The sequence below is a fragment of the Rhipicephalus microplus genome, chromosome 7 (genome assembly GCF_043290135.1).
Source record: "Rhipicephalus microplus isolate Deutch F79 chromosome 7, USDA_Rmic, whole genome shotgun sequence".
In the NCBI taxonomy this organism is placed as follows: Eukaryota; Metazoa; Arthropoda; class Arachnida; order Ixodida; family Ixodidae; genus Rhipicephalus; species Rhipicephalus microplus.
In genome coordinates, this window is record NC_134706.1 from 143,700,971 (window position 1) to 143,724,840 (window position 23,870).

A 23,870-nucleotide genomic window follows, 5' to 3' on the forward strand; every position below is an offset into this window, starting at 1 on the left:
GCGCTTCGCAGTGCGCACCAGCATCACAGTGGTTTAGCTAGCGCCCCTACCAGTGCGACACAGGTTTTTCCAGTGCGCCCAGCGAAGTTTCAATTATTACAAGCGTGTACCAGAGTCTCCAGCGTGTACCAGTGCCAAAAAACGTACTGGAATTAAGCTGTTTTGGCAATAGGGAAATAAAGGCAATATTGTTGTTAGCTGCGAATCTTGTTTGGTTAGTGTTTATTACAGCAGCTTCTGGAAATATGTTTTATGGAGGATCGCTCATTTATTTAAATAACACTATGCCTAAATTTTATTTAAAGAGGTTGTCTAGTGAAAGGATTCTGTTAGTATAAATAATGTCGCACAAACAGCAGCTGAATGATCTGAAGGTTAGTTTACGGATGACCTGATTTTGTAAATGTTGTAGCAGTGCTGTATGTGGTGGTTATGTGGTACCCCATGACGTGACGCTTTAGTTCGGGTGACTGTGATTGAAACAATTATACAGAGTTAGTAGAGCAGGTTTGCTGAAATAATTCCTTGCTTTTAAAAAATTGTAATATCAGGACCAATTTTTTGCTTCACATGCGCGTTGTGTTTCGTAAATGCTCAGTTTTAGCCTAAAGTAACAACAAAAATGAACATTCATCCACTGCACTAATAACATGAAAATTAAGAATGACAGTGGGAAGCGTTCGTGGTCTTTTGTGACTGGTAAGAAAAACATTTAAGAAAGTCTTGGCAGGGTTTATTTTCAGCGTATTAAGGCAGCACCATGCAAACTAATGTCCAAATCAGTATTCAACTTTGATGTAAGAGCAGTTAGTGATGAATCGCTAGCAAGAAATGTCGTGTCATCTGCGTAAAGGAAAGCTTCCGTTTGCGATAGGTGGTTAGGAAAATCATTTATGTAAAGCAACAATAGTAGTGGGCCAAGTATCGATCTCTGTGGAACACCCTTGGTCGTTATTTGGAAGTTAAAAGCGAGGAACCAACAGACACAGCCCACTGTTTGTCTCCTAAATAACCATTTATAATCTTCAGCCTGAGCCCGTCGACACCTACGGCCCGCACTTTAAAAATAACCATGTCATTATTTATGGAGTGGAATGGTTTCGATAGATCTATGAAAACTGATCCGGTGTAAAAACCAGCATGTATGGCGGTTTCGAGCAGGCATTGAGCAACCTTAAACACTTATTACACGGTGGTTGCAAAAAAACTCTGCGTTTTTCAATGTTTATACATACGATTCTGTGCTTTCTATGACGCATAATAAATGCTCTTGAATTTTACCATTTTTATCCATCTCGAGGTCCATTTCCAGACGATCAGGTCCAAGGTAAGGCACGACGATAAATTCTCCTGCACCCTGTCTATGAGAGAACAAAACGGGCCATAAAAACCAAAGTCATCGTAGAAATGTCTACAAGAATTGCTTATTACAACATGTGCTTAAGGCGAATTGTTCGCAAGAAGTGAAAAAACTTGTCAAGTTTTGACATCGAACATCAATAAACACGATATAAATCAAGCTGGTCAGTGGGGTAATGTTGAGCCACAGTTATGCTCCCTGTTTATGAAGTACAGCACGGGTGCCGAATATATCAGTTAAGCAGAACAGCCTCAAAAATTAATGTCAATCTCATCCAAAGTAACGCAAGAGATCTTAGCTATTGTTACAACAAAAAGAAATGCTTCGTGATAACATTGCTACATAACCAGTGTTTGTTCCGCACGAGGTTCCCATCATGTTTTTGTTGTGTGGCTTCTGTAATTTTCGGCATGGAACTGTTTAGGCCGTCAATGCATGAGCTGTAAATAAGAACTATCCCAATCATGAAATCACAGTCTTCTTCTTCATGGTCTTCGAACTATTTATCTTAAGCCTCGCTCCAAGTATATGTGCCCCGATTTCTCCTGCGCAGGAAAAACTTTAGTGCAGAATGCAGTAACAATCTTTAGGGAGACAATCCCAGAGAATGATGAAAAACGATGAAAAATACGGGGAAGGAAAGATAGATAAAGAGAAATTCGAGAGAATCATTTGCTTCACAAGGGGAGTTTCTAACCCCTGTACACGCAGTTCACAGGTGCGCGCTTTAAGGAGATAAGGTAAGTATAAATAATAACAAAAGTACGCTTTTTCTTTTGGCATCCTATGCAATCTGCGGTCTTAACGAGAGTTGGTTCATTCGTTTGTCTCGGTGTGTTTTTTTTATCTCAAGCTAAGAAATTTCAAAACGTGTGTGGCCGCATGCCATGGCCGTATTTTTGCGTAGCGAGCGATTCCGTGCAGCTCAACCAATAAGTTGAGGTTGCAGTTTGCAAGCTGAAGTGCACTTAGCACATTGAGAAATAAATGGGCCAAGAACTGCGAAAACAAAAGAAAGCAGAAGTAGCAAGATTTCAGTGGGTAAATCTGTATCTGGCCGGAGACGTCTTAGTGGTGCCATCAGTACCAAAATTATTGCTGTTCGGCCGCTGAAATGTATAAATTCTGCTTAGCCTACATTGAAAGAGGTCTCAGGGCTGCATTTATTCAAATGGCACCAAAATATACCAATCCAACTCAACGCTTTTTACGAAAAGACGCTGACACTTTAAGTCAATTCAACAGAGCTCCATAGACTGATGAACGGCTCATGCATAAAGAACACCTTCCAGCATTGGCTATTGAGGCTAGTAAACCAAATTATCCGGACTTGTTCATCTGGAATTACTTCATAAATGCCTCCATGTAAAAGCTCAAAACCCTAATGAGTGACGGCATTTTCGACTAAACACTGAAAGTGTGCACTCATGACGCTGTGTTTCCTTTAAAGATGGTCATATTAAAGCCTGCGTGATTGTGATAAACTACTTTCGAATTTATTCAGGGCACAGTGAAGGGCCTACGCAATATTGACCTGCTTCGGCAGAACTTTGCTGAGACGGCTGCGCATCAGGCGCGACAGAATTCTCGCAGGGCAAGACAATTCAATACAAGAAGAAAAAAGATATATATTGGTGATGAGTATATGGCTGGTGCATATGGGGCGGTGGATCAATTAGGCATTACCTCGTTTTATTTTAAACGTCGAGCATTCATTACTAGCACAATCTCGGGATTCGGCGTTGGTTGTAACGCCGCCACACCCCCACTGTGCACGCTTACGTCTGGTGCATGCCTACGAAGACTCCCGCAAACCTGTCCCTCTCTTCCACCTCTCTATCCTCGCAAGGTGGACGCAGGCAGTGTCTGCTAGTAAAAAACAAAACGACTGCTAGCGCTGTACAACCGTTTAGTGGCCACCTCATTTGAGGAGGCCCTGGACCACGCGTTTGGAACTCAGTTAAGGGCGTCTTTACTTGGCTTTCACTTGACGTTGAAGGCAACGTTTCATCTTCATTCTATAAATAAGATTAACAAAACATAACTAACAATAAGCATTCTAAAACCACTCCCAATAACGCAACATTCACGCGATACCCCGACCTCTCAGTGACGCATTTACTGGAGTTCCCCCCGTGGGAAGATGTAGGCGGCAGTTTTTTTTTTTTCACAAAAATATCCGTTTTTATCTTTAAATGCGGTTGCCTCAAAACATGCTTTTTGTACTTTTGTTTCTTTATCTCAGCATTCACAGTGTATAGATTTATAGGTATCGGCCAGTATTTTGATAACTAATCAGGAGATAAAATGAGGCAGAATTATTGTAGTGTGAAAAAGTGTTCTTCTTCAACGTGACGCCTAATAGCTATATATGAGTGATGATTAGGTACCAGACGCAAAAAATGTACACAAATTTAGCATGGCAAATTTTAGTGCGATATTTGCTTCAGGAAGAAGAATAATGATTGAATTACATATAACTTCAATATATATCAAATGTTTACTGCAACGTTTTTGGTTATCCAGAAACAAAAACATAACATTTGCCTGAAATGAATAGCGGGTATAGGGCTGTGACGGTGGAACGAGAAATCACGGCATATCCCCTCTCTTTGAAGAAGTGAATTAATTTAAAAAGCAAGGCACCGTCCCATTCATGGCCTATCCCCCTAGGTGGGTTGCGCCAAGGTGTTGAGAAACCAACCAACCCACCAACCATATCCACGTAGTGAATGATGATGAAAGGGGTGAAGCTTCGAAGGGTTTTCTCGGCAAACTATGAATCATCAACTGGCCCCTTCCGTCCATCCGTCCAGCCCCGCCTCGGTGGTGTATTGGCTAAGGTACTCGGCAGGTGTCCCACAGGTCGCGGTATCGAATCCCGGCTGCCACTGGTGCATTTCCGATGGGGGCGAAAATGTTTTACACCATTGTGCTCAGATTTGAGTTCACGTTACGTACCCCAGGTGGTGTGAATTTTCGGAGCCCTCCACTACAGCGTCTCTCATAAACATATGGTGGCTTGGGACGTTAAAACCTAACATATCAATCAATAAATCCATCCGTCCATCCTTGTGTCTTTGTCTGTCTGCCTGTCTGTACGCACGTCCTTCGTCTGTCTGTACGCCTGTGTATCTATCCGTCTATCCGCTCATCTAGAGAACACTCCAAGTACCGCGATTTCGCATATAGTCAGCATTAGAGTTACTGCATATGCTACCTCTAAGAAGCAGAGTTTCTGTTTTCTGGGCGCTGCTCGCTCCGCCTGCAGGAGTTCAGTGCCCCAGTTCGCCGAACGCCATCACGTGGTAATAAGGGGTTCAATTGCACTGCGGAGAAGCCAATACTACGATGATACCGGGAAGATCAAGCGACGTTAGCATCGACTGTTGTGAATATCGCCGTACTTCTTTAGTATTGTAGTGATGTTGGTCGAGAGAAATGTAGTAGAAAGTGCTATCTGTGGTAAATTTAACAACACACAGCCCATGTGATTATACGCGGGTGCAGTGGGTGTTGCTAGAGAAAGATTAGTGTTCAGTGAAAAGAAATAAACGTTCTGCTTCTCTTTATCTATCCATCGCACTGCAAATTCGCTAAATGTTTATTACCCACAGATGTATAGTGATTACGATATACATGCAGAGTTGGTCAGCGTGTGCCGGTTGCATACGTCGCAATGTGTCTGACTGGTATAGCACTACAAATAAAGGGAGAATAAGTTAAACTAGACTTATAAAAATCGGCAAGGTGTTGCAGCTAGCACGTAAAGTACGTGAATCCAATGCAGCTTTCAAAACTTACGCTGAAGGAATTTCGGGTGTGACACAGGGCTGTTGAACAACGATTCACATCAGCTGTCGTGAGCCGCTATTGTAGTACGAGCGTAATAGAGAGCAGCGCGTAACATGAGCGTCGCACGACTACTCTCGATCGCTATCCAGCTTGATTCAGTTGAAGGCGATGAAGCTACACCTAGCTCGCTCACACAGTTAATGAATGAGTCCAACACAATAAAAAAATTCCATTCTTAACTGGTTTTATCGCGATCAAAAGTGCAAAATCAATTTCATATTTCCAAATGAAAAAAACAGCGGAAAAGAAGACGGAGCTAGTGTAACCAACCGTAAATATGTCTCTCACTGGTTCAACAAGCCAACGGGCTTTGTTTTATTATTACAAACCAAGGTCATAAGCATCAAATAAAGGCTTCTAGGTGGGACCGGAGCCACAGAGTTTTACTCATAACTTTTTTTAATATTACAAATCAAGATCGTAAGCAGCAAATCGAGGCTTCTAGGTGAGACCGGAGCAACACAGTTTTACTCATAACATTAAAAATAACAAGAAAGCAAAAAAATAAATAAAGCCATGCTAGTACCATAGCCCCTCAATATTGAGGGACTTCATAGCATTTTGAAGAGCGGGCATTGCTCCTACGTGAGTGCGAATGGCTTTCCCGCAAGACATTTGAACCCAAGATAGCGTATCTTGGCGAAACTCTGCTACTTAAAGGTAGCATATACAGTAACTTTGTTCAGCATAGACAAGTACCGCCATCGAGCGGACATTTCAAGGACTAAATTAGAGGTGGCAACCTGCTACTACTACATACATTGCCAACGCACGAACCGTGGCTAAATAAGCTTTGCCCTAAAAGTGGTTGCAATTTGTAGTGCTTAGTGTTTAGAAGAAGTTAAAAATTTATAGAATGAGGTACTCAATCATGAGAGTGCACAAAGCCGTCCCGTGGCCCTCACACTTGATGAGGTCATGGCATGTACAGACAAATTCTCAAAGACAACCGACTCCCCAACATTTTTTTCTCAAGAGTGCGAAAAGTAGCTGGCGTAAAGACCTTGTAGTTGTTCTAGCAAAAACAAAACTCGATTAGCAATGCTTATTTAGCATTACAAAATCATGGCGAAAAACATAAGACCAAATTACTTAGGATACAGCATGCGCTTTCTAACTAAAAAACTATTAGGACTACAAAAATTTCTAACAACAGAACATCATATATTCATCATATTGGAGTACCACCATACATCGGACATTGCAAGGACAAAAGCGAGAGGTGGCTACTACATACAGGAAACGGACAACGCACGTTCTGTGGAGCTTTGCCCCAAAAACGGGGACGTCGACGACGGTGTGACGCCAAGCACGTCAGTTTTCACCCCCGCTGTGCACGTGAAGCCATCTAAATGGCTGATGACCTGCGGTGGCTCATGGATGTGGTGCGCCGTGATTAGGCTACGTGTGAAGATTACGGGGCGAGAAGCATCGGGGCTGCGAATGAGCGGGAGCAGTGGCAGACGGAAGAGAGCGGGCCAAAGCGTCAGACGCTGGTGATCTATGTTCTAGCTAGGAAACGCAACCGTTCGTGCTGCAGCCGTCCCATCAACAGCTGGGGCGGCATTGCCGGCACGAGTACTGCCTCTCGGTGCATGGCCTGGACTGCTGTTCTGTCGTTTGCCGACGACACTGTGGACTTCATCGAGCCGTCTTCGCGGTGAGCCGTGCAGCCTAGCCACAGACGTGGCCTGGCCAATGGCTTTGGCCAGGCCACCAAGCAAGGCGTCTCGATGCAAGATGTTCGCTGCATGGGCTGGCCACTCCTTGCGTGGAGCATCGTGTCTCCTATGCAGGTTGACTACTCCGTAGTTGAATCCACACCATCAAGCATCATCGTTGCCACAGCGTCACATTTCAAGAAGTGAGCCAGATTACTCAGCATCTTTAACCGCTTGCTGGGCTTCACCTCAGCCTTCGTTTTGCCCTGCACCACACCGTAAAGTCTTCGGACTTCCCTTACAGAACTCATAGTAGTTGTTTTTCATTATGCTTACTGATAGTGTCCAGGTAACTTTCTTTTAGCTTTCCTTGCGTGTTGTGTCATAAACATCGCGCGTGTATTTAACACGTCGTCTCAGCGTCAGTTTCTCCTTGTATTACGCGCAAAACAGGTGTGGCGAGCCTTATCCTTAGTATTTTCTTTACAGGGCTCACACTGTTCTTCTGATTACTAGGCTGTCAATACTGGACACCAAAACATAGTGTATATTATGGCTACTGCGTATAAAAGAGGAGTCAAGTGAGGATGGACAGGAGTATGAAAAAGAGAAAAGCTTAGGTTAGGCTTCATCTTGACGAGTAGAACACTATAGTGCATACCCAACCTAGTGTGTACCTCCACCACTTAGAGCACATTATTTATTTTAGCGTGTTACTCGTTAAGTTTATATTAGGCTTGTCTACAATCTAATCCTAAAAGTGAAATCGGGTTTGGTTAGTGAGGTTTTTCCATATACCTGCATTCTGTGTAATGGTGGCATGCTGTGTACCACAATCTTGTCACGACCCCGTGACGTGGCCGAAGACAGGAGACTTCGTGTTGGGATTTAACTGTTTATTTGGGCGAAGCTGTGCCCGGTAAACAGAAAGTCCAAGTACAGCAGCAGTCTCGCTCAGATAGCAGTCTCGGACTGATAGCGGCGAACGGAGCGTCGGCGTTCAATCAACAACTGTCAAGCGGCGAAGCGCGTCAGCATTTATACTCTTGCCGTCAAATGTTCTAGCGTTATCGTTGGCGGTGGCGTAGGATCCAGAACAATCTGTACCGTTCGCACAGTGGGCGTGATCCTATCGAAATGATCTACTACAGTCCGGAACCTTCTCGAAAACTGCAGGCGCGGTTTGCGCGGAGAATCGTGTGGTGTTTTGGGACGATAACAAAAACTTGGGAAATGGAACGTGGCATTGCCCTCTCTGAAAAAAAGGCATCGTCCCGATGCTTTAACTAAAGATGAAAGTACTATAATATAGCAAGAAAGTACAATGAATAAATAACGATACAATAATACAAAAAACACTGGTTCAGTTTGTTAACGCGCATGAAACGGCTTGAGGCGCGCGACATGGACTACTTCAGGTCGCGATCGGCGTTGTTGAGAGTTGGTGATGCCGTCAAGGACGACCTCGTAATCAAGTGGGCTGAGACGTCGAACCACCCAGTACGGTCCGAAGTACTGTCGCAGAAGCTTTTCACTTAGTCCACGTCGGCGTATCGGCGTCCACACCCAAACACGTTCACCGGGCTGGTATTGCATGAAGCGTCGTCGAAGGTTGTAACGGTGGCTGTCGGTCGTCTGTTGATTCTTGATACGGAGACACGCAAGTTGTCGGGCTTCTTCGGCGCGTTGAAGGTACTCGCTCACATCGAGGTTTTCTTCGTCGGTGACGTTGGGTAACGTTGCATCGAGCGTCGTTGCTGGGCTCCTTCCGTAGACCAATTTGTATGGAGATATCTGCGTCGTCTCCTGCACCGCCGCGTTGTATGCGAAGGTCACATACGGAAGAATGGCGTCCCACGTCTTGTTTCCGACATCGACGTACATTGACAGCATGTCGGCGATCGTCTTGTTAAGCCGCTCGGTGAGGCCGTTGGTTTGTGGGTGGTACGCTGTCGTCCGGCGGTGGTTTGTTTGGCTGTATGCCAAGATCGCTTGAGTTAAGTCGGCAGTGAATGCCGTTCCTCTGTCGGTGATAAGGACCTCCGGGGCGCCATGACGTAGGACGATATTTTTGACGAAGAACTTAGCTACCTCGAATGCACTGCCTTTTGGCAGGGCTTTTGTCTCGGCGTAGCGGGTGACGTTGTCGGTAGCTACAACGATCCATTCGTTTCCGAAAGCCGACGTCGATAACGGCCCCAGTAGGTCCATACCAATCTGCTGGAAAGGTCGGCAAGGTGGATCAATTGGCTGCAGAAATCCCGCTGGCCTTGTCGGCGGTGTCTTGCGTCGCTGACAGTCCCGGCACGTTCTCACATAACGAGTGACGTCGGTAGTAAGACGTGGCCAGTAGTATCTTTCTTGTATCCTCGCGAGCGTGCGAGAAACATCGAGGTGCCCTGCCGTCGGATCGTCGTGCAGGGCCTGCAGGAGTTCTGGTCGCAGAGCTGAAGGCACCACAAGGAGGTACTTAGCTCGAAGCGGTGAAAAGTTTTTCTTTTGTAGAAGACCGTTTCGTAGAAAGAACGACGCAAGTGCGCGCTTGAATATTTTCGGGACTTCGGTGGTCCTGCCTTCGAGGTATTCTATTAGGGCCTTAAGTTCCGGGTCGGCCCGCTGTCGTTCAGCGAAGTCGTCGGTAGTTATCGTTCCTAAGAAGTAGTCGTCATCCGGGTCGTTGGGTAGCGTTTGGTCGACAGGCGCAAGAGAGAGACAGTCGGCATCGGAGTGTTTTTTTGCCGGACTCGTAAATGACAGTAATGTCATAATCTTGAAGTCTCAGGCTCCATCGTGCGAGGCGACCTGAAGATCCTTCAAGGTGGCTAGCCAACACAATGCGTGGTGATCGCTCACAACTTTGAAGGGCCTGCCATAGAGGTAGGGGCGAAATTTCGACGTAGCCCAGATGATGGCGAGGCACTCCTTTTCTGTTGTGGAATAATTTGCTTCTGCTTTGGATAGCGATCGGCTTGCGTAACTAATAACCCTTTCAAGTCCGTCAGCCCTCTGCACAAGAACGGCGCCAAGACCTACGCTGCTTGCGTCAGTATGTAATTCTGTCTCGGCGAATACCTCGAAATAGGCAAGTAACGGAGGCGTCTGGAGGCGATGTTTAAGCTCCTGAAAAGCGTGTTCCTGTGGCGTTTCCCACTTGAACTCCACGTCGGCCTTGGTAAGGTTAGTGAGAAGATCGGCGATGCGGGCGAAGTTTTTCACGAACCGCCTATAATAGGCGCACAGGCCCAGGAATCGGCGCACGGCTTTCTTGTCACTGGGCGGCGGGAATTCGGCGATGGCGGCTGTTTTCCGTGGATCGGGACGAACTCCAGACTTGCTGATAACGTGCCCCTGAAACAAGAGCTCTTCATACGCAAATCTGCACTTTTCTGGCTTCAGTGTGAGTCCGGAAGCCTTGATGGCTTGAAGTACAGCTTCAAGGCGCCGAAGATGCTCGTCGAAACTCGAGGAAAACACGACGACGTCGTCCAAGTACACAAGGCAAGTCTGCCACTTCAATCCTGCCAGTACTGTATTCATAACGCGTTGAAAAGTTGCAGGCGCTGAGCAAAGGCCGAAGGTCATCACCTTAAACTCGAAGAGGCCGTCCAGTGTTATAAACGCCGTCTTCTCTCGGTCTCTTTCGTCGACTTCGATTTGCCAATAGCCAGTCTTGAGGTCCATTGACAAAAAGTACTTGGCGTTATGGAGCCGATCAAGTGCGTCGTCTATTCGTGGGAGAGTATACACGTCCTTTCTTGTGATTTTGTTCAGGCGGCGATAATCGACGCAGAAACGTAGGGTCCCATCTTTTTTCTTCACTAACACCACGGGGGATGCCCATGGACTCTTAGACGGCTGGATAATGTCATCCCGCAGCATTTCATCAACTTGTCTCTTCATGGCCTCACGTTCTTGCGTCGAAACCCTGTACGGACTCTGACGGAGTGCTCTGGCATTTTCTTCGGTTATGATGCGATGTTTCGTGACTGGGGTCTGCCGAATTTTCGATGACGACGAAAAGCAATCTTCGTATTGCAGGAGCAGGGCCTTGAGCTGTTCTTGCTTATCGTTCGGAAGTCTTGGATTGACGTCAAAAGCTATGGGAGGGGCTTGGTTCCTCTGAGCAGGTTCCGCAGAATCGGCGAGGGCGAAAGCACTGGTGGCTTCGACAATTTCTTCGATGTATGCGACCGTTGTTTCTTTGTTCACATGTTTGTACTCATTGCCGAAATTCGTGAGCATAACCGTTGCTTTGCCTCCCCGCAGCTCTGCCATTTCTCTTGCGACGCAAATATTTCGGGTGACCAACAGATGCTGACTGCCTTCAACGACGCCTTCCAAGTCAGGTGATTTAGGAGCACCGACTGAAATAATGACGCTTGAGCGAGGCGGAATGGTGACTTGTTCTTCCAGCAAATTCAAGGCATGGTGTCCTGATGGCGTGCGCAGCGGTAGTGATTCTTTTGTGGATAACGTTATCGACGTTGTTTTGAGGTTGATGACAGCACCATGGAGGCATAAGAAGTCCATGCCAAGGATGACATCTCTCGAGCAACGCTGTAGGACTACGAAGTTTGTAGGATAAATACGGCCGTTAATGGTGACTCTCGCTGTGCAGATTCCTGCAGGCGTTACGAGATGACCTCCGGCTGTGCGGATTTCAGGGCCTTTCCAAGCTGTCCTAACTTTCTCTAACTTCGCGGCGAACGACCCACTGATGACAGAATAGTCGGCTCCAGTATCGACGAGAGCGGTCACACTATGGCTGTCGATAAGAACAAGAGGTTGCTAGTTCGCCGTCTCGCATTAAAGTTAGGGCGTGGCGTCGGGTCACGGCTGCGTCGGCTTGTTCCGCTGCTTCCATGTTGCGTCGTCAGGCCACTTTCGGTAAGTGAGCTTTCGCCGTCAGAGCTTTGCCTGTTTGGCGTTGTGTTCGGAAAGCTCCGTCGCGGCGTCATCGTCGTCGAAGGATCTTCGGTAGTTCGGCGCACAGCAACCGCACCTCCACCGGTAGCTGCCTTTAGTTTTCCGGATACGGGCTAGGAGACCGGCCCCGCGTTGGGCCAGAGTACTGCCGGTGGTGCGGTGACATGCGGCAACTGGGCGACGGCGAACGCGAAGGCTTCGTGGTGTCCACCGAGTTCCTGTCAGGTAGTCGGCGATGTCACGTGGTCGTTCTCCTGGCTGTGGACGCGGTGCATTGACGGCGAAGCTACGCAGTCCCATCTGTCGGTACTGGCAACGGCGGTATGTGTGTCCGGCCTCGCCGCAGTGATAGCAGAGCGGGCCATGGTCAGGGGTGCGCCAGACGTCAGTCTTCCTCGGTGCACTGCGCTGGGCCGCTGGCGAACGGTATGACGTCGGTGGGGGTGGTGGCGGCGGTGGCGTCTGTCGACGGAAGTGTGATGGGGCGGCGTTTTGGCGTGGACGGGGAGGAGCGTTGTGGCGCAGTGCAGCGGCGTAGCTCATAGCTTCCGGCTCGGGCTGCGGTGCGTGGGGAATTTGAAGCGATTGCCGAACTTCTCGCACAATGTCGGCGATTGAATCTACTTGAGGCTGTGTCGAAGGCAACAGCTTGCGCAGCTCTTCCCGCATGATCGCTCGGATCGTTTCGCACAGGTCTCCGGAGTTACTGGCTTGAGCAACAGCGCAGTCTGCGGTCAGGCGACGATTATACTGTCTGGTGCGCATGTCCAGGGTCTTTTCGATAGTGGTCGCTTCGGCTACAAATTCTTGGACGGTTTTCGGTGGGTTTCTCATCACTCCCGCGAAGAGTTCCTGTTTGACCCCTCGCATGAGGAAACGAACTTTTTTCTCCTCAGGCAAGTCTGGGTCAGCGTGAAGGAATAGTCGGGTCATTTCTTCCGTGAAAATGGGGACATTTTTATTTGGTAGCTAAACCCGGGTCTCTAATAAAGCAGCGACTCTCTCTTTGCGAGTGACGCTCGCGAACGTTTGCAGGAATGCGCCGCAGAAAACATCCCACGTTCGGAGCGTGGACTCTCGATTTTCGAGCCAGGTTCTTGCGGTGTCTTCTAAATAAAAGAACACACGACGCAGCTTTTCGTCATGGTCCCAGTGGTTGAGGGCGGCCACACGGTCGTATGTTTCTAGCCAGGACTCCGGGTCTTCGAACGATGGCCCATGGAAAATTGGTGGTTCCCTGGGGGGATGCATGAACATCGTGGGCTGGGACGCTGCGGTTGTTATTGTCGCTGCAGTCGCGGTCATGGCCTTGGTCTTTCGCGCCTTGTCTTGTGGAAGCCCGTACTCCGGTGGTAGCCCTTGCTGTCGGCGGCTTGTTCTCTGCTCCTGGTTGGCGTCGGCGTGTTCTCCGCGACGTGGGCTGGGTTCACGGTTTGACGGGGGCGTCCGGTACAGGAACGAAGCAGCACCTCCACCAGATGTCACGGGGTCGTGACGTGGCCGAAGACAGAAGACTTCGTGTTGGGATTTAACTGTTTATTTGGGCGAACCTGTGCCCGGTAAACGAAAAGTCCAATTACAGCAGCAGTCTCGCACAGATAGCAGTCTCGGACTGATAGCGGCGAATGGAGCGTCGGCCTTCGATCAACAACTGACAAGCGGCGAAGCGCGTCGGCGTTTATACTCTTGCCGTCAAATGTTCTAGCGTTATCGTTGGTGGTGGCGTAGGTTCCAGAACAATCTGTACCGTTCGCTCAGTGGGCGTGATCTTATCAAAATGATCTACTACAGTGCGGAACCTGCTCGAAAACTGCAGACGCGGTTTGCGCTGACAATCGTGTGGTGTTTTGGGACGATAACAAAAACTTGGGAAATGGAACGTGGCAATCTAATATGCACGTGAATTCTATGCGAACTTGCTATGCGCACACTACGCCGTCTTAAGAGAATACATGCAGTAAATTGTGCTCATTTTGTATTAGTGAGTGCCTCTGAACCATGAAGTAGTTATGATTATGACGTTGTGACGCCCTATTGAAATTTATGCTTGCTTCACGGAAAAAATGACAGATCCCACGTACATTGGGAATCGATGATATGCGAAGCACGAATAAGTAAGGGTGATAGGTCACTTTAAAATCAGCACAACGTTAAAAGGCGGAGGTAAATTATGCCGTACATGACTTCCATGTCATGATTATCAAGTGTGGACGTTTCATTTACCTTCGTTATTTATTAACGTCCCGTGAAACCAACTTCGGTATATACGGAGCTAGCGAAACGGCAGCGAGCGTACTACGAGCGTAGCATGTAGTTAAGTTTTACACGAAAATAATATCTTGATTATCTTATTTGGACGTGTCATTTATATTGATCATCCATTCACGTCACGTATTACCAAACTTGGTATATGTGGAACTAGTGAAATGACCGCGAGAACGCTATGAGCGTAGCATGTAGTCATGTTTTACATGAAACGCGTAATATAATTATCAGTTTTGGACGTGTCATTCACCGTTGTCGTATATTCACTTCCCATGATACCAAATTTGGTACATGTGAATCGAGCTAGCGCAGCGGTGGCGACCACCTATGAAAGGTCAAATATACTCTGACACAACGTTGACGCATGCGCAGTAGAGGCACAGTGACGCCATGCTAGCAAAACGTGAGGACTCTATGGTGTGACGCAAAGCATGACCGGCGCGACCAGTGTCCGTCGGCGCGGCCAGATGGAAACCGGAGTGAAATGTGACATGCTGCATTTCGCGCTGACGACGTTACTTAGCAACGCGTCTGCCTCTCTTTGGGACGGAGGGACGCCTTGAGTGCTCAAACCCGCATTTATCAAAGCAACTCAGCGCGGCGCGTGCCTGCGACTATACGGCACGCAGATCCACAGTGAAGGTCATTGGGCAGATCCACTGGTCTCTACTAGGGGGATATCAGCGCCTGGCATGGCATCGCAGGCGTGACACGATAAAACAAACGCTGGTACACACAAGCGCTGACTCATGCCGAAGTGTATTGGTGCCTTGAGTGTGGCGTGTAATAATGTTCTTACATGACACGCATCTCATGATTATAATCTTTACACCAGTCACATACCTTCGCCATCCTTTCATGTGACGTAATACCGAATTTTGGCATATGTGAAGGTGGCGAAACGGCCGCGAGCGCATCATGATTGTGGAAACGTAGTCATGTTGTTACATAACATGCATGTCATCATCATCATGTTTGGACGTGTCATTTGCCTACACATCCGTTTGCGTCACGTAATACCAAATTTGGTACATATAAATTTAGCAAAACGGCTGCGAGCGCATCATGAGCGTAGCATGTAGTCAAGTTTTTGCATGACGCATGTATTGATTATCATGTTTGCACCAGTCACATACCTTCGTCATCTATTCACACCCCATAATACCGAACTTAGTTCATGGGAAGGTACCGAAACGGCCGTGAGCACATCATGAGTATAAAGTATAGTCACGCTGTTATATTACACGCATCTCATGATTATCATGTTTTCACTAGTCATATACCCTCTTCATCCATTAACGTCATGGAATACCAGATTCGGTATATGGTAAGCTGGCGAAACGGCCACGAGAACATCATGAGTGTGGCATGTAGTCATGTTTTGCATGACACGCATGTCGGGATTTTGATGTTAGAATCTGCCGCTTGTGTTCGCCATGCAGTGATGTCATACCATGTCAGTTTTGCAACATATCATGTGAATGAAACGACCGCAAGGGCAGCAAGACCTTGACATATAAGTCATGGCATTTATGACATACATGTCATGATATTCATGTTATGGCTAGTTGGTTATGTTCTTCATACAGTCACGTTATATCATACCAAATTTTGTATCGATACAATTATCCAAACGACAGTCGTAGGTGACTAGATAGATAGATAGATAGATAGATAGATAGATAGATAGATAGATAGATAGATGCGCTCAAAGTCGCCGAGGTTCGCCAAGAAATTCTTCGCATTTATTAATACGGTGATATATCTTCTATGGGGAGAACTGTATACAGGGTGCACGTTTTTTTTTAAACATGACTGTTATTTTCATGGCATTTGTAAGGACAAGAAGTAGTTTACAGTTTATCTATAGGCAGACGCTTGGCGTTGTGGTGGAACACCTGCTTGTCAAGCAAACGGTCTGGGTGCGACTGTATTTAAGACTCGGCAATTTTTATTTTAATTGCGCATTAGTTTTTCTTGTGAAAGACGCCCTAGCTGGAATTTTAGGAGAATTTTATTGCAATTGCGTTATCGTTCAGGCCTAGCATAAAGAATAGCGCAATATAGAAAACTTAAAATATAATGAAGGAAAGAGAAGATATAAAAAAAATTGTGGTATAAAAATCATTGATAACCAGAAAAAGAGATAGAAGAATTGGCATAACCCACGTACTATCGGATTCAATGTTATGCGAAAAACGAATGAGGAGTGTTGATATGTCAACTTAAAACCAGCAAAATGTTGCGAGGTGGACGTAAATTAAGTCATGTACCACTTATGTCATGATTATAATGTTTACGCCTGGCATTTGTGTTCGTCGTGCATTCGTGTTACGTAATACCAAGTTAGGTATAGGTAGATCAAGCGAAACGAACACGTGCACGTGATGAGCGTAGCATATTCTTGTAGCTGCACAGCCTAATTGGTTTTGGCTGTGCGCGTCGATGTGAGGCCATGTCGCCACTAACACCCACAAACATGCCTCGGGCTGCATTTTGCAGCAACAATATTGAAGCAGGAATGTCAACTGCAAGGGAAAGTGCGCCACCCTTTGCACTTTGATTTTGTGAGCAGCCGCTGCGAATCAGCATATGTAAGGTTCGAGGATATTCTCGACTACTCGCGTGTTGGAACTCATATTGCTCACCATAGTACATCATGCCAGAACTATCACCATGGACCTCGAAAGATGCTCCTCAAACTCTGACAGCCTAGCTGCAGGCATGAGCGTTGGTCCTACAAAGATTATTCAGATCAGTATCAGTAGCCTCAGCGCTTAGTCGGTGTCAAAAGCACCGCCAGTTTAGGAGTCATACTCTATGCCTGTCGATATAGCCGTGCGCCAACGATGACTAAGACCTGTGAGCGCCGCATCATTCTCCTATCCCCTGGCACCTCTTGATGCTTGTTATGAGAATACACCAGGTGCTTGCTACCTTCTTCGACGACATCTGCTTCACACGATAGCCTATGTTATCGCATGAGTCTTTCATATGACAGGAATCACTTTAGGGGCGAAGCCCTTTAATTAAGCACTGACATCAAATTTACTCATGTCAATATTTTTGCGTGAACGATTAGCTATCGACCCCCTAGTAGCAATTCGCAACATAAAAGGCATCTGAGGTACATATAAATATCTGTATTAGTGATTAATGTATCCGTATTGATCGTAGTTCAAAATGGGTGGAAAGCCCACCAAATTGCAGTGCTGTCAGCGCTACCTCGCAGCCACGTCGAGGCAGCTGCACAGCTGATGCTGCCTCCACAAAAATGGTGACGTCACGCACACTGGCATTTCGCCTGCTAGGAGCGCACGCGCAGTCATTCCAGTTGTGTCTCTGCTAATGTAGAATAAGCACCTCCACGAGGTTTCCGTCGGGTAGGTTGAGTAGCGCCAACTCTTTCTTTCCTCTCCCTTTAGCCCCGGCCTCAAGAAGGGGCTTCGTAGAGTCGTACTGCCAGTGAAACCAAACTGGTTCGCCAACACAGGATTTACACTCTGGCAGCTCGGCGAAAAGTGAACTGAGTAAATGCGGCTGTTCTTCACAGGTGTCCAGCCCTTTGTCCATCGGTGACTACGAAGTCAACCAATTCGCTGCGTTGAAATTCGCGGTTTGGAAACACATGAAACGCCACGCATTTTCCGCTTTTTCTGCACCTCAACCGGCAGGTTCTCACTTCCCAGCGGTTCCCCGACATTCTAGCACGCATTGTCACTCTGAACGGTCGTACTCACGCTGTGGAGCTCAAACCAAATTAGTCGATGCGTCACGATGAATCGCACGCACGCTTACCAACACCAAGGAGAGCCATTAGTGAGAGCATGGCCGGGAGTCGGCTCCAAACACGCTCAGATTGTCGACGTCATTGTTACTACCATATCGTCACTTAGGATTGTAGTTGTGGAACGTATCATGCCGAACAAGTAGCACTAGTGTGGATGTCGCAGGGTGTCTATTTTTCGTTTTTTTTCTCCTTTGCTGTTCTACGTTGTTTGATATCGAATTCGAAAATAACTTCCGCGCTACCAATGCCATTCACATTTGGCCAAGAATACTTATGGATACCAAGCAATCGAAATTATGGGCACATCTCCATCTTGAAATTTGATGTCAGTGCTCCTTAAAGGCGGGGGTCTATCCATCCCTTGTATGTATTGCCGCGTGCATAGCTGCATTTAGCGGCGAGATCGCGACGACAACGAAGAACGCGGATTTGCTCGAGAGGCGCAGCGCAGCAGAGTGAAGAAGACGACAATCTTAGCGGCCTTCTCTGAGAGCATCTCTACAAGTCCCACTGTCCGTGTTTTTAAATAAACCCCCTGTCATTTATAACCCGCGACACTGGTGGAGGAGCTGGGTACTACCACCTCATGATCAGCACCCCTGTGAGAAGCCCCGAGTCCAGCCCTACGATACAGCCACGCGTGGAGACGCCTGTGCACCGATCAAGCCATTGCCTTCAAGGTCTTGAACCAGAATTTGGCCTTTTAAAGGGAGCAACACTTCCGACAACCTCCCCTACTCAAGCAATGGCAAGGAGTCCTGCACAGGTGACGGTCCAGAATATGCGTATTCCTGAACCATTTCATGGCTGGCCGAACGAAGATGCACAAGACTGGCTTGAGCAGTTTGAACGGGTAGCTAAATCGAACTACTGGAGTCTCGATGGAAAGCTCTTCCACGTATACTTCGCCCTTGAAGACGGCGCGAAGACATGGTTTATAAACCGGGAGGCAACATTGACAACATGGGAGGAGTTTTGTCGTCGGTTTCTTGACACCTTCGGTAACGCGGACCGACGCGAAAACGCACAACGCCTTCTTGAAGGACGCACCCAACAGCTGCATGAAAGCGTCGCCATGTTTGCTGAGGATATGGTGCGCCTGTGCCACCGCGTGGACCCCAACATGCCCGAGGCTTGAAAGCTAACCCATCTCATGAGGGGCGTCAAAGAGCAGCTATTTGTTGGTCTTGTGCACAATCCGCCGACAACAGTGGACGAGTTCACCAGGGAGGCCACCGCAATAGAGCATGCGCTACAGCAACGGTACCGACAGTCTGATCGCCCGGCCACCGGCGCAGCTGCAGGCGCCACCGCACTTACCGCAAACGACGAGTTTGCTCTACGCCACCTGATTAGACAGATCGTGCGTGAGGAGATCGCGAAGGAGAACGCAAAATACACATTGTAGTCACAGGCGCCCCGCAGCAGGAGTCCACGGTAGCCTCCGTCGCTGTAATAGTTCGCCATGAACTTCAACAAGCGTTTGCCTCTCCTCAGCAATATTCCGCTCCACCGCACCGTCCAAACTCGTATACCTATGCAGACGCTGTGCGTCGTCCATTGGCTGCAGAAGTATCGTACCAGCCGAACGGATACAGCTATGCAGACGCTATTCGTCGACCCACGCCCGTGCCAGCGCCGCAGTACCTCGAACCGTATCCTGTGGCAGCCTGGGCTCAGCAGGATTCTGTCAGGCGACCCTATATGCAGAAGACCGACATATGGCGCACTGCGGATCGTCGACCACTCTGCTACAACTGTGGAGAGCCAGGGCACATTTGGCGTTTTTGCCCACATCGCCGAGCTGAATACCGCGGTAGTGCACCTACAGCTACACGCCGACAGTTCGACGAAAGCCGTGCCCCCATCGACGACGACCAGGCTGGCAGGCGGGAAGGCTCTTCTACCTTCCGGACGCGGTCACCATCACCGGCTCGCTTTGGTTAAGCAAGCCACCGTAGTTTTGCTGACGCCGTCAGAGGTCGGTCTCCCAGCCCACGGCGGGGAAACTGAAAGCAGTGACCTCTGGGGGGAAGGTTGCAAGCCGTCGAATTGCCGAAAAGCCCTCACTGCTGCCGAAACACGTGAGAGACGACGATGAAGACTTTCGCCGAAAAAACTGTGACTGCCGACCTCGCAGTGACGATTGACGGCGTTGAAGTGACGGCCTTAGTCGATACGGGTGGAGACTTCTCCATAATGAGTGAACAATTGGCAGACGAACTCAAGAAAGTCAGGATGGAATAGACGGGTCCTTATATCCGAAGTGCTGGAGGCCAGATAATGACTCCCACGGGAAAATGTACAGCAAGACTCACTATTGAGAATGTGGCTTTTGTAGCCACATTTCTGATCCTACCGGAGTGCTGCAAACCTATGATTCTGGGAATGGACTTCTTAAGAGAGTACGGTGCTGTGGTCAACATACGCGACGGTGTGATCACATTCGCCGCTGACAAGTCTGTGACCACTGATCCAGACCAAGAACCCAGGGTGTTACGTGTGGTCGACGACGACGTCTGCGTGCCACCACTGTCATGTAGTCTTGTTTCCGTGTGTTGCTCCGTGCACTGTAATGAAGACGCCATAGTCGAACGCATCACTGACCTTCTTTTTCACCAAGGCATCGCCATCGCTCGCGGTATTGTCAGCTTAGTGGATGGGCGCGCAGACGTGCTTCTGACCAACTTCACGAATGAGCGCCGGCACATCGGTAAAGGCACTGCTGTGGCGTACCTCGAAGAGCTCGACTACTCTCATGACTGTCTTCTAATGCAAGGGGAAGCCACAGCTCAATTACCTCAACATACACCACCAGTTGATATCGGTCCGAGTCTGACACCGACTGAAAGATGCCGTCTTATGCAGCTGCTCGACCAGTTCAAGGACTGCTTCTCATCGTCATCACGAGTGGGTCGAACACCTCTGACTAAGCATCGTATAATTACGGAAGACACAGCAAGACCAATCCGACAGAACCCATGTCACGTCGCTCAGAAAGAACGTGAGGTAATCCAGCAGCCAGTCAAGAAGATGCTAGAGGATGACGTTATCCAACCATCAAAAAGTCTTTGGGCATCGCCAGTGGTACTCGTGAAAAAGAAAGACGGCAGCTTGCGTTTCTGCATCGATTATCGTAAGCTGAACCATGTTACAAAAAAAGACGTTTATCCATTACCACGGATCGATGACTCTTTGGACAGGCTACGGCTTGCGCGCTACTTCTCGTCAATGGACCTTAAAAGTGGATACTGGCAAATAGAAGTAGATGAGCGCGACCGAGAAAAGACCGCCTTCGTGACGCCATACGGGCTTTATGAATTCAAAGTCCTCCCTTTCGGTCTACGCTCAGCCCCAGCCACGTTTCAGAGACTAATGGATACCATTCTGTCCGGCCTGAAATGGAAAACATGCCTTGTGTACCTCGACGACGTGATCGTTTTTTCGGCCACGTTTGAAGAGCATCTAAAGCGGCTACTGTAAGTCCTTCAAGCCATACGGTCCGCTGGACTCACACTCAAACCGGAAAAATGCCACTTCGGCTTCGAAGAACTCCAGTTCCTGGGACACGTGATCAGTCGCGAAGGTGTGAAGCCTGACCCAGATAAAACAGCAGCCGTCGCAAAGTTCGCAAGGCCTGTTGATAAGAAAGCGGTCATGCGTTTTCTGGGTCTCTGTGCCTACTACCGGCGATTTATAGCAGGCTTTGCACACATCGCCTCTCCACTCACCCGCCTTACAATGGAAGACATCGCATTTGTATGGGCTGAAGAGCAAGAAGCTTCATTCAACGAGCTGCGACAGCGTCTACAAACTCCACCTGTGCTCGCTCACTTCGACGAGAATGCACCAACAGCCATCCATACAGACGCCAGCAATGTGGGCCTAGGTGCTGTTCTTGTCCAATGCCAAGATGGTGTGGAGAGAGTGGTTGCCTACGCTAGCAGAACGTTGACACGCGCCGAGTCCAACTACTCAATAACGGAGAAGGAGTGTCTGGCCGTCGTTTGGGCAGTTGCGAAGTTCCGCCCGTACTTATATGGCCGCGCTTTCCAAGTCGTAAGCGACCATCACTCTCTTTGTTTGTTGACCAACATGAAAGACCCATCTGGACGGTTAGCACGATGGAGCTTACGGCTCCAAGAGTACGACATGGCCGTAGTTTACAAGTCCGGAAGGCAACACTTAGACGCCGACTGTTTGTCAAGGTCACCGATTGAATCACCGGCTATAGAGGATGATGATTTCGCAGGTTTTTTAGGAGTTTTTGATGCAGCTATCGTTTCCCGGCAACAACAAGAGGATCGGGAGCTCAACTCGCTTATAGAATTCTTGAACGGACGAGCCGCCAATGCACCAAGAGTGTTTTCGAACTTATCGTCATTCTGTTTACGGGACGAAATTCTGTACAAAAACAACTTTTCATCAACAGGTAGAAGCTATCTGTTGGTAATTCCTGGAGCTCTCTGCAGCGAAATTTTACAAGCCTGCCATGACGAAGCCACTGCGGGCCACCTCGGTTTCACAAGAACACTGACACGCATCAAAGAAAAATATTACTGACCAAGAATCGCAGCAGAGGTTAAACATTACGTCCGAACATGCATTGACTGTCAGCGGCGCAAGGTACCACCTGTCAAACCCGCTGGGCTATTACATCCTGTGCCCGTGCCAGAAACCCCGTTTTCTCAAATCGGAATGGATCTGCTGGGCCCATTCCCAACATCGAACAGCGGCAACAAATGGGTTATAGTGGCGACGGACTACCTCACTCGATACGTGGAGACCAATGCAATCGCGAGTGGCACTGCAGCTGAAGCGGCCGAGTTCTTCATTGAGAAGATTGTTCTGAGACATGGTGCTCCAGCTGTCGTTATAACAGACAAAGGTACCGCGTTTACAGCCGAGCTTTTGCACATTGTGCTTACGCTCAGTGGCACAGCGCATAGGAAGACGACAGCTTACCACCCACAAACTAATGGGCTTACAGAAAGACTTAACAAGACAATCGCTGACATGCTTTGCATGTACGTCGACGTAGAACACAAGAAGCGGGACCGAATATTGCTGTACATCACATTCGCGTATAATACGGCGCGCCAGGAAACAACAAAAATGACGCCGTTCGCACTAATTCATGGCAGAGAAGTCAGGACAATGCTTGATGCCATGCTGCCTTACGATTGCAATGATTCAGAGACAGACGCCGCAGACCTCACTGAGCGCGCCGAAGAAGCAAGGCAGCTTGCCCGCGTCAGAATAATGAACCAGCAGCAACTTGACGCCCAACGGTACAACCTTCGCCATCGATTCGTCATTTATCAACCAGGAGATCTGGGTTTGGTTTCCTGTATGACGACGAGGCCTCTCAGAGAAACTTCTACGCCGATACTTCGGACCTTACAAGGTCCTGCGTCGTCTTAGCGACGTGACGTACGAAGTCGTGCCCGACGCCTCCTCCTGTTCAAAACCTCGCCAGTATCTGCCTGAGACAGTGCATGTGGTCCGCATGAAACTTTACCACTCTCAGTGATGTAAACACTCGATGGCCGCATCTCTACCTGTTGAGCGTCGGGACGACGCTCACTCTGGTGGAAGGGTAATGCCGCGTGCATAGCTGCATTTAGCGGCGAGATAGCGACGACAACGAAGAACGCGGATTTGCTCGAGAGGCGCAGCGCAGCAGAGTGAAGAAGACAATCTTAGCGGCCTTCTCTGAGAGCGTCTCTACAAGTCCCACTGTCCGTGTTTTTAAATAAACCCCCTGTCATTTATTACTCGCGACAGTATGTAGTTGTACGTTGCCACCGGTGGCACATACGCAATCTAGAGTGGGTATGTGCCACAGTGGATGCGAGATGGGAGAAGGCGGCACTTGGAGTGTTCATTAAATGGACGCATGGACGGATGGATGGACAGACAAACTAGCAGACGGATGGGGACGGATTGTTTGACTGTGCGGACGTACCTGTGCGGACGTACGGACGGATGGACCCACGGACAGAAAGAGAGG

At 48.3% G+C, this 23,870-nt stretch overlaps 1 protein-coding gene across 3 annotated transcripts in view; it reads right to left on the reverse strand.

Annotated features, from left to right (window-relative positions):
* The window catches only part of LOC119180000 (uncharacterized), a 287,597-nt gene that overhangs the window by 161,199 nt on the left and 102,528 nt on the right, over positions 1-23,870 (reverse strand). For all 3 annotated transcript variants that reach the window (XM_037431129.2, XM_075869824.1, XM_075869823.1), the window contains one exon: positions 1,282-1,361. In XM_037431129.2, the coding sequence (XP_037287026.2) occupies positions 1,282-1,361 (80 nt within the window). The remainder of the gene's footprint in view (positions 1-1,281; positions 1,362-23,870) is intronic.